Raw genomic sequence first — 17,599 nt, 5'->3', positions numbered from 1 at the left:
TCCTAATGGAGATTCTCCTCCCTCAGGAAGCCCTCCTTGAGCACCCCGCCTGATCGCCTCCTCCCTGCGCCACGCTTGCCTTGCACACTGGAGTGCCGCTTCGATTCCCAGCGGCTTAGCTTCTGATTCAGTTCTCTGCTAATACGTCTGGGAAAGAAGCAAAGATGCCCCCAGATGTCTGTCCCCGTCACCCACACTGGAGACTCGGATGGTGTTCCAGGCTCCCGGCTTTGCTCCAGCCCTGACCACTGCAGTCATTTTCAGAGTAAACCAGCAGATGAGAGAAAGCTCGCTCTCTCTCTCTCACTTTTTTCTGTCTCCTCTTCTCTCTCTCTCTCCAGAGCTTTGCCTCTCAAGCAAGTAAATTTTTCCTACCACCAAAAATGTTATGTTTGAAACTAAGAGCTACTTAATAAACGACGACCTGGAATTAAATAAAACAAAGTCTTTGCCATCAAGATTTCATGTCACGCTTGAAATATTCTCAAAAGAAACACTTTTAAATGAGGTTGTGCAAACATGAAAAATATACAAGTTTGAGACCAGGTCAATAAAAATGTATACAATTACTTGGAGAATCATAAATTTTAAGAAAACTTTCAAGTGAATACATGGTGACAGAACCAAAAAGATGCTATTAGCACAACATAACAATGTGCCTCACAGACAAATTTTGCCTCTCGCAATTAAGCAAGAAAGGCACAAGTCCCGATTCTTGTCTTCCCATAAATTCCACTAGACAGTGGCTGTAAAACCGGAGAAAGGCAGACCCCATTCTAAATTCTTGCACTGCGTTGATCAGAGCAATTTGTTTGCGAAGATGGAAGGCCGTGGGAGCACGTCAGTAACGCCCTCCACCAGTGCTTGTGGAAGCCAAGGCCGAGAGATCGACCCATCGCTAATTAAGTGAAGGAAACATGGCAACAGCGGCTTCCACGTCACTCTAGCTCTTTCCACTGCCTCACACTGCTCTACGCAGGTTTATGACACATGCTATTTTGTTTTATTTTGTTTACACATAAGTGTCTTCTTGATTAATTCTATCAGTCTGTAGTGACATTCAGACTTCATTTAAATGTTAAAAAACAGTTTCCACAACATCTGGATTATTTTTCTCCTTTCCTTTCTCACCAACCCAAATAGAACAGGTTCCAGGAGTGTGGATCAAAGACTCCGGGTGCTAACACTAACACCACACCACATAGCAAGCCGTTACCCAGCAATCACTTCATCCATGTCTTTCAAAACACTACCATTCCTTCACTAGTTCCTAATGGTGCTGTTTTATAGTAACAAGAGGGGTAGCTGAGGACAACTAACAGGTAACTTACCAACTGCTGTTCCACTCCCCAGATGGCTGCAAAGGCTAGCCCAGGCCCAGCCAAAGCCAGAAACGTCATCGAGGATCTCCCCATGGACAAAAGCAGCCCCAAAACTCGGGCCATCATCTGTTGCTTTTCCCAAGCCATCAGCAAGGAGTTGGCTTGGAAACAGAGCAACTGAGACATAAACCAGAGCTAATATGGGATGTCAGCACCACAGTTACAGGCGGCAGCTTTACCCGCTACACAGCAACACCCTCGGGGATAGCAACTCTTTAAGAAACAGATTTCTCTTGGAATTACAGGATTTAGAAGCACAACACATCTAACTGAAAGATCATAGTTAGGCCCACAGACGAGACCTGTGTGTTCTACAAATACCGTATAAGAGCACATACCTATTAATAAAATCTTCAAAACATAATATTCTTCAATGAAGACTTACCATGTGTTAGGGACTGTTCTAAAATCTTTCTGCACATCCCTAATCTCCAGAGAGCCCCAAGAGGCAGGTGAGATATGGGGGAGCCCGGCTGCTCTGTCTGCGATCCAGCTCCGCACCACTGTGAGACAAGCAGCACAAGACGGGCTAAGTACCTGAGGCCCTGGCAGCCACGCGTGGGACCTGGAGGAGGGCTCCTGCTTCAGTCCCAAGCACTGCGGCTACTTGGGGAGTGAACCAGCTGATTCAAAATCTCTCTCTCAAAAAAAAGAAAAAGTCCTCTGTTACGGGGAGCCAGCGCAGGGCAGGCAGCAGGGCAGGCAGCAGGGCAGGGCGGACGCGCAGAGCGCTCTGACGGCAGTGAGAACATTCTGAGTGGTAACGGTGGATACTTGTCATTGCACATTTGTCCAAAACTATGAAATGCACACATCAGGAGTGAGCTTTAATGTGAGCCGTGGAATTTGGCAGGGAGCGGTGCGTCAGTACAGTCTCTTGAGCAATGATAAAGGAACCACACTGGTAGGGACACTAACCGTCAGGGCCTATGCATGTGGGGGGACAGGAATATATGGGAATCTCCGGACTTTACTCTCAGTTTTTTCACAACACTGAACCTGAAAAAAAAAAAGCTTAAAAATAAATAAAGCTTATAAGGATACCTTCACACAAGAGCAAACTGATATGCACGCAAAGGCACTCAACATTCATGCAGTGGGGCCTGGTGGCGTGGCCTAGCAGCTAAAGTCCTCGCCTTGAATGCCCCGGGATCCCATATGGGCACCGGTTCTAATCCCGGCAGCTGCACTTCCCATCCAGCTCCCTGTTTGTGGCCTGGGAAAGCAGTCGAGGACGGCCCAAAGCCTTGGTATCCTGCACCCGCATGGGAGACCTGGAAGAGGATCCTGGTTCCCAGCTTCTGATTGGCGCAGCACTGGCCGTTGAGGTCACTTGGGGAGTGAATCATCGGATGGAAGATCTTCCTCTCTGTCTCTCCTCCTCTCTGTATATCTGACTTTGTAATACAAATAAATAAATCTTTAAAAAAAAAAATTCATGCAGTGGACTACCACACAGCTTGAAGAATATGACAGCCTTATATGTACTGATATACATACTGTAAAATGAAAAACGCAAGGCACAGAAAATACAACAGCATGTCACCAGATACATAACTTACACGATGCACACACACACATCAATGTATCTACAAGCTTGAAACCGCTCATCTATACATGAACTTCCCATGAAACAAAGGGCCAGTGTGGTGGGTGCCCTCGTGTAAGCCACTGTTAGGGATTAGCACCACATACTGGAGTCCTGCCTCAAGCCCGGCTGCTCTGCTTCCTGGCCAGCTTCAGTTAATGCGCCTGGGAAGGCAGCAGAAAACGGCCCAAACACTTGGGCCCCGCCAACCCTATGGGAAACCAGGACAGAGCTCCTGACTCTACCCTTTAGCTGGGTCAAGTCTTTCTGTTACAATTATTTAGAGAGTGACAGAGGATTAAAGATGTATCTATGTCTCTCCCAATTTCTGTGGCTCAGCCATCCAAAATAAATAAATAAACCTGAAATTAAAAAAAGAAAAAAAAAACATAAAAAAGTTATAAGGGGGCCTGGTGTGATAGCCTACTAGCTGAAATCCTTGCCTTGCATCCACTGAGATCCCATATAGGCACCAATTCATATCCTGGCTACTCTACTTCCCACCCAACTCCTGCATGGGGCCTGGAGGGCAATGGAGGATGGCCTGAGGCCTTGGGACCCTGCACCTGCATGGGAGACCTGGCTCCTGGCTTCAGATCAGCTTGGCTGCAACCATTGCAACCACTTGGGGAGTGAACCAACAGATGGAGAATCTTCCTCTCTGTCTCTTCTTCTCTGCTTATCTGCCTATCCAATAACTAAAAAAAAAAAAAAAAAAAAGGAATATTTTTAAAACAGTTTTAAGGAGAAGATATGTGTGTTGGCTGGGGTCAAGGGTAAGCTAAAACCCAGGGACTGTGCTCTACAGAAGGCAGGCAAACTAGAGAAAATCCTTGCAACAACAGGTTAATGGTTTCAGACACCATGCAAACTCAAGAGCAACGGGTTTCTCAACAGCAACACGACTGACATTTGAGGCTAGATCATTCTTCACTGTGGTGGCTGTGCCGTGTGTTAGAAGATGTTCAGCAGCATAACTGACCACTAATCACAAGATGCCGGGGGCCGGCCAGCCACACTGGTTATGGTGACCAACAGTGTCGTGAGACATTGCCAAAACACCCACTCAGGCAGTATCACTGTGCTTACAGTCTCGGTGATAACAGTTCAAAACATAAGACATTCTGGCAACAATTTCTCATAATTGAACAACAAGTATAATGTCCATTACAACATGGAGCTGGGGGATGGATGTGCTGGGCACGGCTGTCACAACAACCATAGATCCTCAAGGTAACTAGACTCCATCCCCAATGTCTCCTTTCTGTGTTTGCTGAACACAAACGACAAGAACTAAACGGAGAAGCCATTTGGATGGTCAGCACCAAGTGTGCCAGACACTCCAGTGGGCTTCTCAATGTGGCATTGACCCTGTGAGATCTCTGTGGCTTAATTCATCAATCAGTGACCAACTCTTCATGCTCCAGCCCTCCCCGTAGTAGCATGTGCTTTTTCTATTGGGATCTTCTGGGATGCCAAGGAAGGCAGCCCTCCCACAAACATTAACAGAAAATCACAATTTTGGCTCAACTTCTGAAAAACCAATATAATTTGTTGACACAATGAGAACATAATTCCTTGCATTATGCTAATAATGTTTCTTCTCATAATTTCTGATGATCATACCAAGTTTAAGCCACTGCTGAAAAATCATAAAAGACAGCAGCCTTGCTTTCAAAGACAGCATAAAGGGAGGGGTTAGCTATAAAGTCAAGAGAGATCCTAACTAGATTCAGCAAGTCACAATTTTATTAAGCATCATGCCATTTCTGATAGCAAAATGAACAGGGAGGAGAGAAAAAAAAAAGTCAAGACATCCGACAGGCTTGAATATTTTTCAAACATATAACTAAAACTTTTGTTGGTTTTCCTGTCTTTTCCTTTTGTTGTCTTTTCCTTTTCCAAAACCAGAAATCCAATAATACTATGGCAATCTTGGTTTCACATTTTGACGTCACTGAATCCTTCAATACTGTTGCAGTGGAAAAGTTCTGGATTTCATTCTCAAGAAAGCATGCTCTTCAAACTCTAGCATTGTGCCGACTACATTCACTTAGCTCTCAGAAAGTCGGCTCCCATTTGTGGAGGTGACCTCTCTCTGTAACAATGCACCTGTGAGTCGCTATGGAAGACGCTTAAGAGTGTCCGCGGCGAAAAAGAAACTCACCATTCTAACTACTTCAGGGTAAGTCTGCTCTGTCAAACAGCCTCTGCTTATTGTAATGTAGTCCACCAGTTCATTAAGAGTGGAGCGCTTGTATTCTTTCATTTTAAGATCAGATAGCGTGTCCATGAAGTCAAAAATGACACAGCACTGTTGAAGTTTCTTTAGGAACAGTTCAGGCTGCTCTGAGGATGGAACGTCTAAGAAAAAAAAAGGAAATGGTGTAAGTCTGTCATCAATTTTTCGGTAACAGGATTACTCTGTGAACGTTACTTCAAAAGCAAGCTCAAAAAAAATCAGAATTCACATGACAACAGTGTTTTTGTTAGCAGTTATACACGGGTGGGAGGGGTACCATATCCATGACTTCAGAGAGAACTACGTTATACAACACCACAGCCTGGGTTTACTACTCCACAACCACAAATTGCCCCAAGTCCCATCAGCCATTAGACTAGTAGAAGCAAATTTTAACCAGAAAGAGACCAATGTCAACACCCTTAAATCCAGAACACTTAAAAAGGGCAAGCTTTCCCTTATAAGGTGAAGCCAGAAGCTTTCAGGGTTGCTCTAAATCAGTTTTTACTAAAATATTTCAAAGCAGAAATGTCAGTTGATTCATTTTAATTTCATGCTGACATCTTTGGTATTTAAGGCAGTTGTTGTGTGTTTATATTTTTGCTTTGTTTGGTCTGATCTCTATGAAGTTTCTTTGTCAAAGAAACTTTTTAAATCAACACAATGAAATAATATCACTCTTCTAAAGAGAATATATCCGCTTAAACTTAAGCTGTCTTGAGACCCATCTTCTTCCTTCGTGGTGGCAGAAAACCACTCAGAATAGATACCTGTACTTTTACCCACAAATAACAGGTCAAAATGTGGTTTGGAGTCATTGTCTTAAAAAACACCGAGAAACTTTAGGTTAGTTAAACATCTCCAGCTAACAAGGAAAGCGATCTGTAGTGAAATCTGAAATACACAAACTAAGCTGCACACAGCCCACTGCCCTCCTCCCTTCTTTCCCCTATTTTATTCCCAAACCAGAGCTTTTCCTGGAGAGACCATGAAAAGCATGACCACAGAAGCTCTGGCTTCATCTAAGGTGATGAACTCATTAATCCTCAGAACACCCTCCTAGAGCAAGCAGGTGCCACTATTCTCCTGTTTGAAAAAAAAAAAAAAAAAAAACAGAGACAATAATCGATGGCCCACAATGAATGAGTTATGGGGCTGGGCACAGAGCCCAGGTCTAACCATACTGCTACATCCCCTCTGTTCTACCCAAGAAGGACTTTAAAGCATTCGGCCAGTCACTTGCATTGCCAGTCTTCTAGTAAACACTTTACAGCCATGTCATAGTGGCCACATGCTCCTTGGTGGGCAACAGCCCACACAGCACCCACCTGCCAGCCACCAGCAGTCCTAGCAGAAGAGTGTCAGGGCCAGCCTTGTATCCAGAGCATCTGCTCTCCATGCACCCCTTCCCCTCCTTACACCAATGACCCCCCCACCAAATAATGTCAAGGCGAGTCTAGATGGGACACCTGAAAATAGGATTTCTACACCAGATATTAGGAAATAAGACATAACATTTTTAAAGATATTCCAACATTTTTGATACTGTAATCAAAAACAAATTCCATATTTAGAAATTACTAACCAGCCTACTAAATGTCACAAACAGTTCAGAATTTAGTATCAAGTGTGACATATACCTTATCTCAAATACCTAAATTTAATCCACTTTCAGGCACATAGCTTTAGACTACATGAACTAAACTTAATCAGACCAGGCTTCCTCTTTGGATGCTACTTGCTTTGGGTCCTTAAAACAGCAAACAAAACCTAAACAATGCTGCTGTGAACATGACAGTTCTTAGGTATGTCTAACACAAACACTGGACCATCACAGCTATCACTGAGACCCTCTGGGCTCTGAGTCAGATCCCACACCTTGAAGGCTCAATGAGCTTGTGATGCTGCAAAGAAACAAAAAAAGTGTTAAGGTAATATTAGTTCAAGGTTAAAAGCTTCAAAGTTTTGATGCAGTAATTTTTACTAAGCCAAAAAAAGTCACCTACATAATGGATTCCTTCTTAACTCAGCATACATTAATTATGAAGACAATCTATAGAATGATAGCCTTTTCTCTGAAAATGTCCATGGTCACCGTAATAATACTCAAGAGATTCGTATATATTAAGATACCCAAGCAGTTAGCATTTAGATCGTTATTTTAATGTTAGGCACTTACAATTTACTTGTTACCTGTGTTAACCATTGTCACAAACAGCAGGCTATCCAGCAGCCAGACAGAGTGACGTAAGCACTTACATTTACTGACCACACTAGGTATAGTCATTAGGAACTATCAGCAGCATTTACATAGATCCACATCCACTTAACTCCTATGAAAAACCCTCTGCCGTAGATACTATTTCCATCTTAATAGTGAGATAAAACAAGATACAGAGAGGTCAAGTTCCTTGCCCACAGTCACACAGCTAATAAGCAGTGAAGACAAGAGTCAAACCCAAGCAGGTTGGCTCTGCCGCCTGGACTGGGCCCATCCAAGTCACAGCTACACAGTGAATGGTGCAAGCAGTGCTGCTCTCCAGGGAGCAGAGCAAGCAGAGAGCAGCGAGAAACGAGCAAACCCACAGGACTGCACATCCACAAAGCACCATGCAGAACCTTCCAGAGTCACACTGACAGCAAAAGTCCATGCTTTACTCTTTTAGTTCAGACCATACTCTTCTAAAAATGACCTCCCTCCACTAAGCTGGGAAAAGCAGTCAAGACTGACGGAAAGGAAGGGAAAGGGAAAGGGAAAGGGAAAGGGAAAGGGAAAGGGAAAGGGAAAGGGAAAGGGAAAGGGAAAGGGAAAGGGGAAGGGGAAGGGGAAGGGAAAGGGGAAGGGGAAGGGAAAGGGAAAGGGAAAGGGAAAGGGAAAGGGAAAGGGAAAGGGAAAGGGAAAGGGAAAGGGAAAGGGAAAGGGAAAGGGAAAGGGAAAGGGGAAGAGAAGAGAAGAGAAGAGAAGAGAAAAGAAGAGAAGAGGAGAAAAAGAAAAAGATGGTATTCCATTTAAGAAGCAATTTCTCTACAGGAACAATTTATTAAATAAAGTTTATTCATGCTCAAGGAAGACCTAACCATGAACTCTCAGGCGTCTGACCCCTGGACTGCTGTACTCTGCCATGCTGTTGCCAACTTCCTTGGCTGTGGACCCCAGGTCCCAGTGAATTGTGGAAAGATAAAACACAAGAAGGTAGGATGACCCAGGGACCAGAGAAGGAACACTGTCTGAGCAGACCAGAAATTTTCAACAATATAAGAACAGTTTGGTATCTATGGACCCAGTCCCAGGGACAAACACAAAAATTATGTTTAAAGTAACAGTGGTAACAGGATCAGGTACCAGGCTACAAAGCAAGTCCACAAATGACAACACACAGACATCACACAGGCAGGTGGGTGCATTTGGACCACAGGGTAGTAATGCCAGATTTAAATAATTCAAATTTACCCACCTCCCAAATCAGTCACTGGAAACCTGAATAATTCTGAAGTAAACCTTCAATCTATAGAAATACTAAAATTATAAACATTTAGGAATAAAAGTAAATTAGGAAAGCTGGCAGGTATGTTCGAATCCAAACCAGGGCAGGCAGTGGCTGTTGCTGTCCCATATCTTTCAAACTTGCGGCCTGCGTGAGGCAGCTCTGCTGTGGGGAGAGGAGCCACACAGATCATAACCAGAAATGATGAGGAATCAATATGCGCTGATGCGACCCTGGGAAGGTCGTCAGCAGGACTCACGCATCTGGCGTGAAAGCGTACTCCAAGTGGAGAACAACTGATTCAGTTCCCACACTGGGTAAAATGCCACGGTTCTGGAAGACCCCTCCAAAGCCCCTTCCAGAATGCTTCCACACCAACAAAACCAACGCCGTGCCCAGCTCAGCCACACGGCACTGCCCGCCCTCTGCTCCAACGGATCACCGTCAGCACACCAGGGAAATGACTAACCCCACACGGGGGTCCGCACTCAAATAACCTCTACATTAGTTAAGTGTGAATCGTAATGGAAAAACGGACACAGAATTCAATGGCAGAAAAAGGGTAGAAACCCAGGATCTACACACATGGTAGCTGCTGTCCCTCTCCCAGGCCTCCAAATCAGTGAGTATACCTCTCTCTCTCTCTCTCTCTCTCTCTCTCTCTCTCTCTCTCTCTCTCTCTCTCACACACACACACACACACACACACACACTTCTCCTCACCTTCAATAATACGCTTCCAAAAGCTGGTTGTTCGTTATTTCTTCATAATTTACACTCTTCCCTACTCATAGATTCCATTATTCTATCTAACGTTTGGAGGATAGGACTAATTGTGGAGTCCCTCATTCCTCATACAAAGAACACAAAATAGAAAAAAATGAGACACAAACAACCCATACCTAAGAGCTGAGGAAATCAAAATTTCAAATTTTACAAGAAAAACAAAATCCATTTTAGAGCATTTATATCCTAGGGTAAATAAAAACAGTGCTGTTCAGCATAAAACAAGAAACCTGCGTGATCCTATTTGCAAACAGGAATGTATAGTTGCGAGCCTATGACTTCAAAATTGAAACTTGGAACATGACATTAAGATGTTCAAAAGGACAAAGAAGGTTTCTGAAAAGAGAAAAACATTTTAAAACACTGAACAGTGACATTAATACTAATTTCAACTAAGACACTCATAAATCCCTTCTTTTAAAAAAAAATATTTATTTGCATTTGAAAGGAAGATTTACAAAGAAGAAAGACAGATAGAAGGTCTTCCATCCACTGGTTCACTTTCAAATGGTCATCAAGGTCATAGCAGAGCAGATCTAAAGCCAGAAGCCAGGAGCTCTGCATGTGGGAACAAGGGTCCCAAGGACTTGATCCATCCTTCACTGCTTTTCCAGGATATAGCACAGAACAGGAATAGGAAGTGGAATAGCCAGGACACAAACCAGTACCCATTTGGGATGCTGGCCCTTGCAGGCAGAGGATTAGCCTGTTGAGCCACAGTGCCGGGCCCAATTTAAATCTCTTCTTTGTAGTTAGTTTCCTAGCTGCACCTGTTTCTCAAGATAGGCATTCCCTGGAATCTAAAGATTTGCATGCTAATGACACAATTCCAGACACCCTATGAATCCTGATGTAATTCAGCTTCCCGTGTCCAATGGCATCCCCCAGGGCCTAGCTAAACATGCCTCTGAGTAGCACGAACATGTTCTCTACTTTGATAATGATGAAGACCTAACAAGTTCTGTACATAACTGTAGCTTCCACTTAAGAAACCAGACCAGATATAAGAATGGGCCTTAATAAGCACAATAAAATTAAAGCTAAGCTGGGCATGAAACGTTCACTACCTCAAAAATCTGTCAGTTCCAATTCTGGAAAAACATCACAGAACCATTTATGATGTCAAATGAATTAAATTTCTTTCAGCATAATTGGGAACTTGGGCAATAAAATGTAAACCCGTTCTTCATTCTTCCAGTTGGCTAACACTGTCCTCAGACTTAAAAATCAGGAGTCCAGGGCTGGCACAATGGCTCAACTGGCTAATCCTTCATCTGAGAGTGCCAGCATCCCCAAAAGGGTGCTGGTTTGTGTTCCAGCTGTCCCACTTCCTTTCCTGCTCCCTGCCTATAGCCTGGGGAAGCAGTGGAGGATGGCTCTGGAGCCCTTGGGACCCTGCACTCATGGGAGATCCAGAAGAGATTCCTGGCTCCTGCTTTGGAGTGCATCACTCTGACCATTACAGCCATTTGGGCAGTGAACCAACAGTTGGAAGATATCTTTCTCTCTCTCTCTGAATCTACTTTTGAAATAAAAATACATAAATCTTAAAAGCAAGAGTGAAGGAAAAGGAAAAAGAGGAGGGGGAACAGAGGAGGGGAGGAGCAGAGTGAAGAAGAGAGAAGTCAGGTTCTGAACAGGTGCTCCTCCCTGCCAGCCAGGTGACTTTGAATGACACAGGGTGGCAGCTAACACAATGGGCTAAGAGTCTGACAGCCTGAATTCCAAGGCTGCCATTGCGCCTTCCTAGGAGGATAGAAACCTCAGCTGACAATCTGTACCTTTCCTCATGTGCAAATAATAACAGTATCCAACCACAAAATCCACCTAAGAATTAAGTGAGTGAATTAAAATGATGGCACAGAGCAGTGTCTGGAACACATCTGGTACTCAGTAAACCTCAGCTGCTAAATTGCTGTGGTGGAAAAGCACATCGACTGGGCTGCTACACACGTGACCCAGGAGCAGCTTCACCCCAACTGAGGACTTGTGGGTAATAGCTAGTCAAGTGCTCCACACAACGCCTCGGCAAAGGAGAATGTCCAACATCACAAACCATGTATATAAACTGCTAACCCACATAGGGGTTTCTCCTGTCCAGCTGTGCAAGCCATGCCAGGAAAAGCAACATTGTGTTTGACCTACTACTATCCAGGGAGATTACTTCGAAATGAAGCTATAATTTGATTAGAAGACAAGTGAAGATGCTGACTCAGCCGTCACGAAGTGAATCAGGCACTGTGTTAAAATCCTGCAGGGTGAAGACAGAGTGAGCACTGGGCGGATGAACGGCAGACCAGCCGAGCCTCCGGATGGGAATACAGGAAGAGCTCCCCAGTGTCAACAAGCACTGCCCAGGCAGGACACAGCCAGCTCTCACACCGCCCCAAAGCTGCCGTCTGAGGCAGCCAGGTTTGCCCAGTTTGCAAAGCAAATAAACAAACAAGCAACACTTGGCAGCTTAGTCCTCCAACTGTCAAGTTTGAAATAGTATCATAGATGTGAATATCCACAAAACTAACAACAGTTAAGTATACTCAGAATCTTTACAAGTGATTTCAAATGCAACGTTGTGACCTGCCACTGATTCGGATATAACATGAAATACTAAACCAAGTTGAAGTGTTTTATAAACTTTTTTTTTACCATATATTACTTAGTAATTCTTCATTGCCCAGATGTTTACAGGACACCTTCTACATGACAGGCATGGACACTGAGTAAAACCAAACAGGATCTAGAGCTTCATGGGCACTGCAGACTACAGACCTAAAGGACATAAAATCTAATCAAATGACCACATAAATAAACAAAAAACAGCTTCTGCTACAAAAAAAGTGTAAGGTTTTCTAAAAACATATACTGCAGAAAATTTACAAAGTAGTTTAGTCCAGTGAGAAGCAAGATTAGCAAGATATATCAACAGCAGGAAAAATTACAATTAAAGTGTCCACAATCCATGGAACAAATTCAGAGGCAGGAAAGAAAAGAACACCTGGTAAAGACATGAAATATCCAGCCAAAGTCCTTCTGTGTGCCCCTCACTGGAGCCTTGCAAGAGCCCTGTGGGTACGCTAAATATGACAGAATTGTGGCTGCGAAATAGCTTTTTAATTCTAGGTCAACACCTAGTGTTCAGAGAAAGCTTCACTCCCCACGACCGAACGTTATGATCATTCTGCCCCAACATGACATCCCTGCCCACATCTGGACAGGTTCTACATGAGTGTGCAGATCAGAGTAGTGGTTCTGCATTGACAATCCCCTACAGGTCCCCTTTTTATAACCACCCCACAGCACAGTATTTTCATCCCAACCACATCCTGTGCTCAAGACCTTTCCATATTTAAAGATAATCTGTGTTGCCTTCTGACAATGCAGTGGCTGACTGCTGTGACCACTGTGCTAAAAGGGGAATGGAAACATAGTCACACGACCACAAAAATTCACGGTCACAACAACAAAATCGTCTCATACACAGATTCTAAGAGTGAAATTTTGGGGATAAAATAAATTATGTTTAATCCCTTCAGTCACTTCTATTCTACTTCTGGGAAAGCCTTTATCACATCTTTTAAAAAAAAAAAAAAAAAAAGCACCTTGATTAAAACTACCTACCCTGAAGTGTAAGCACCACCGCAAGCCCCTGCCCTTGCGAAGCTGCCTAAGCCGGAGCTTGAGCCCCACTTACCCTCCCTGAAGTCGACAATGCTCGAGGCGCCCAGCGCTGCAGGCAGACGACGACCTCTCCCTTCAAGACGGCCAAGTGCAGCAACCCAGAAGAGACCTTCTGAATGACATTCATCGAGATCCCAAAAATGCCCATATTACATAAATCTGGGAAAAAACATGCACCGGCTCTCTGTGGAACAGAGATCATAAATAAATATGTCTAGATGCTAATTTCTAATCCAAATCCAGTATCTTACACATACAGTGCTCCTGGATCCAACGAAACGTAAAGAGCCTCATGTGCACCGTGCGCACTAGCGCTCTCCTCTACTGAAGGAGCAGGGTTTCCTACAGACAGTCTGCCCTTTCAGGATCTCCAACACCAGAAATATGTCCAAAGATATTGGTTAAAGAATCAAGAGGCCAAACCAAACACCAGCCACCGACGACAGGTCAGGTGTGAAAAACGACATACGCGCTGCATAGCCATTTCCTGTTTCACAATAAATAGTTCTTTCTAAAAATCTGGAGTGAGTCATCCTCTCTGAGTCATACTGTATATATATAATAATAGTAAAAACTTAGTAAGCACTTACTCTGTGGCAAGCCACTGTGCTGAGCAATGTACATGGATTAACCCCTTGAATCCTCTCCACAATGCCACAGGCGGGCTTCACCCTCCTCATTCCACACAGAGCACACTGATCAGAGACATCTGGTCACGCCCTCACCACACAGCTCCTAAGCAGGGCCTTGGGATGCAAGCAACGGAACCTGGACACCCACAGATGGCTTCCCACCAGCCAATTGTCCTGTTCATCTATTACCTACAACATACACCGGAGGGCTCAACCGGAAGGACTATTCTTCCTAATGGACTCTTTTTATTTTTGTTGTTTTTAAGATTTATTTATTTTTATTGGAAAGACAGTTTTACAGAGAGAGGAGGAGACACTGAGAGAAAGATCTTCTATCCATTAGTTCACTCCCTAAATGGCCAATACAGAGCTAGGAGCTTCCTCTGGGTCCCAAAGCTTTGGACCATTCTCCGCTGCTTTCCCAGGCCACAGGCAGGGTCTGGACTGGAAATGGAGCTGCCAGGACACAAACTGCTGCCCATATGGGATGCTGGCACTTGCAGGCTGAAGACTAGCCAACTGAACTACCATGCTAGTTCCCCAATGGACTCTTAAAACAGGCTGAAGCAAACACCTATGTCCTCTTTATAGAAAGCAAAATGCAACTATGCAAGGGTTGCCACAGATCCACCTACCAGTTGGCTTGTATTGTCTGTGAACAATAGAAAGACTTCTCTATGCTGGTGCTAAGTCTCTTCAAAGTTGAATCCAAGCCTTCCAACACTCTCCTTTGCATCTAAGTTGGCTAACTTCAGCTTTCTTTCTTTTTTGGACTTAATTTAATTTGCAGGAAAACTAACAACACAGAGTTGCTTCATTTTGCTTTGGAACACCTGATGTTTGCAAATTCCTCCTCTACCTTTGCTAAGATGAATCTAACAAGGTTCAGACCTTGCTGCTTGGGACACCCATATTATCTTGTCAGGGCAGCAGATCTGAGTCCTGGCTACTCTGCAGTTCTATCCAGTTTCCTGGATAAGGGCTTAAACCCTTGGATCCTTGCTGCCCACATGGCGGATGTGGCTGTAGTTCCTGGCTCATTACTTTAGCAAGGTCAGCCCTGGCTATTACAGGCTTTGTGCAGAAACCAGAGAAAAGGTGCCCCATTCTCACCCTTCACATAAACAATATTTTTTTAACTCTCTTAGAAAACTCAACAATGAGGCAAAAGGCACAGCGTGGGACAGAACAGAGAACCAAGAGGATGAAGTATCACCCAAAACAGGACTACCTTGGACCAGCGCTGTGACTGTGGTGTAGCAAGCTGGGCTGCCAGATGCAGTGTAGGCTATCTACAATGAGTACCTATCCCAGCTTCCTGCTCACATGCCTAGGAAGGCAGCAGGAGACAGATCAACTGGCTTGGTACTTCCTCTACACATGGGAGAATGGAGAAGTACCGGCCCAACTTCTGCATAGGCCACCACTGGTTATTGTGGCTCTCTGGGGAGTAAACTAGGGGGTGGAAGATCTCTCCATTTTTCCAGCTTCCATCTATTTATCTATCTGTGTGTGTGTGTGTGTGTGTGTCTGTGGTATGTGTAATGTTACCTTTAAAATAAAAAAATGTTTAAATAAATACATAAGAAAACAGAAAATAATTCTAAGCTACTCCCAATATTATGTACATATGAAATATAAATAAGATACATATATAAACAAACATATGACCTTCTCCAATAACCATGAAGTCTCCTGATGCTAATAACACAACCAAATAGCCCTCAACGAGCTCTAAGAAACACTCAATGAAATTAAGAACCCAGGAGACCAGGACAGGATTAATTATGACTTAATTTTGCCGTGAACTTTATGAAGAGTAACAAGAAAAAGAGGGATAAAGTTCATTCATATTTATAGAAATTCAGGAGTTTTACTGCACATGCAGTTGATTCTGATACTAAGAGTTATAACATCAGAAAAAAAAAATGTACTTAAGAAGCCCAGAGGAAGACAGAAGCGTAGTAAAAGGTGAAGCAAAGGAGCCTGGTTTATTCGAGGTGTGGTGAGAAGCCATGCCAGCATTAAAGCCTGAGGGAGAGCAACAGCACATGATTTGTATCATCACAGGGCTCGTTCCAGGTGCCAGAGCAGGGGCATAGCGAGCTAACCCTCCACCTGTGGCACCAGCAACTCATGGGCAACACTGTAAGTCCTGGCTGCTCCACTTCCCATCCAGTGCCCAGCTAATGGTCTGGGAAAGCAGAGGACAGCACAAAGCCTTGGGACCCTGCACTTGCATGGGAGACCTAGAAGAAGTTCCTGGCTCCTGGCTTCAGAACAGTCCGGTTCTGGACTTTGTGGGCATTTGGGAGTGAACCAGTATGAAGATTCTCATTCTCTCCTTCTGTAAACCTGACTTTCAAGTAAAATAAATATATCCGTATTTAAAAAAAAAATCACTCTGGTCACTAGAAGTTGATTTAATGAAAAAGCAGTAAAATTAAGAAACAAGAAAACCAGTTCGACCACTGTTCTAGAGTCATGGCAATGACTGGCAACAAAGTGGGAGGTGGAACCAACTGTATTTGACAACAGAACTGTGGGGTAGGGCAGGCATGTGGCCCAGCAGGGAAGCCTCTGGCAGTGAAGTACCGGGCTTGGCTCTCAACTGCCTCACTCCTGAGCCGGCTTCCTGCTGCTGTGTACCCTGACAGACAGCAAGGGACCACTCTAAAAGGCTCCTGTCACCCACCTCGATGGGATGTACTTCTCTCTCTAGCCAGACTCTGTCAGCCTCAGGCATTTGGGGACTAATCAGCAACATGGAAGTTCTCTCTCTAAGACAAGGTGATCACTGGCTGGTTTGGGCAGATGAGTAAACAAGTCAGTAAGTAAAAGAGTTTGCTGGAGGAAAACAAGTACTTCACCAAGCATGTGTTAGTGCGCAGCTGCTTAGGAAACGTCAACGGAGCTGTCCAGTCAGCACTGTGTGCACAGCAGAGCACAGTCTGCAGAAGGACCGGAGGTGGAGATAGGGGTGCGGAAGCTGCGTGAGCATCAGGTCTAGCAGTCAAAGCACTGGTGAAGAAGGCATATATCCCTCAACCTCCATGTCCACCAACCGATAACTGAAGAAAAAAAAAGCTATAGAAAGGCACATTTGAATATTAGTCAGCCATAAAAAAATGAAACCCTTTTACCACAAAATGAATGCAAATAGAGATGATCACAACGTTAAGTTAAATAAATCAAACCCCCCCAAAATTATATTTTTTTGATTTGTGGTAAATGTATGGAGAGTAGTAAAGATGTTAATGCATGAGTAAAATGGACATCTTTGGATCTGATTACTACTTATTGTATTTGCCTATATTCCTGATGCACAATAATCTTTCTAATGGCTACTTGTTGAAAATTTTATTTAATGATGCATTAAGCCTTTGATTATAAAGTAAATTTAAAGCATGCTATCACACAAATTGAAAAAGAGAGGGGGGGGAGGGGAAACAAGCTGGAAGGGGTATGCAGTTACATTCCTGGAACTGTACCCACGAGTTCATTAAACCTGCTCTCTTTAACAAAAACTGGGGAGTAGGGAGAGAGGCAACCTGTATCTACACAACCCTGGCTTGGTGAAAGGTATCAGGACAAACGTGGAATGTGTAAATATGTCAACTCAGAAAAAGATAAACCAGGAAGAGAAGAAAGCAGCTCATCCCTTGCATTAGACTCTCTGGGTTCAGATCCTGGCTGCAGCTCCTGATCCCCGCGTCCTGCTAAGGCTGACCCTGACCACACTGACTGGCTGAGGGCTCAGGCGCCTGGCTGGCTGCCGGCCACGGGGAGACCTGAGTCGCATCCCT

The 17,599-nt window shown here is 44.1% G+C and overlaps 1 protein-coding gene across 5 annotated transcripts in view; it reads right to left on the bottom strand.

Moving 5' to 3' along the window:
* Positions 1-17,599, bottom strand: part of PPP2R5E (protein phosphatase 2 regulatory subunit B'epsilon) — a 130,140-nt gene that overhangs the window by 56,329 nt on the left and 56,212 nt on the right. For all 5 annotated transcript variants that reach the window (XM_040975473.1, XM_040975474.1, XM_040975472.1 and 2 more), the window contains one exon: positions 5,138-5,334. In XM_040975473.1, coding sequence (XP_040831407.1) covers positions 5,138-5,334 — 197 coding nt within the window. The remainder of the gene's footprint in view (positions 1-5,137; positions 5,335-17,599) is intronic.

Source organism: Ochotona curzoniae, unplaced genomic scaffold, assembly GCF_017591425.1.
Source record: "Ochotona curzoniae isolate NIBS_2020 unplaced genomic scaffold, NIBS_Ocur_1.0 contig_2688, whole genome shotgun sequence".
NCBI classification, from domain to species: domain Eukaryota; kingdom Metazoa; phylum Chordata; class Mammalia; order Lagomorpha; family Ochotonidae; genus Ochotona; species Ochotona curzoniae.
This window is presented reverse-complemented; position numbering and strand designations above follow the sequence as displayed.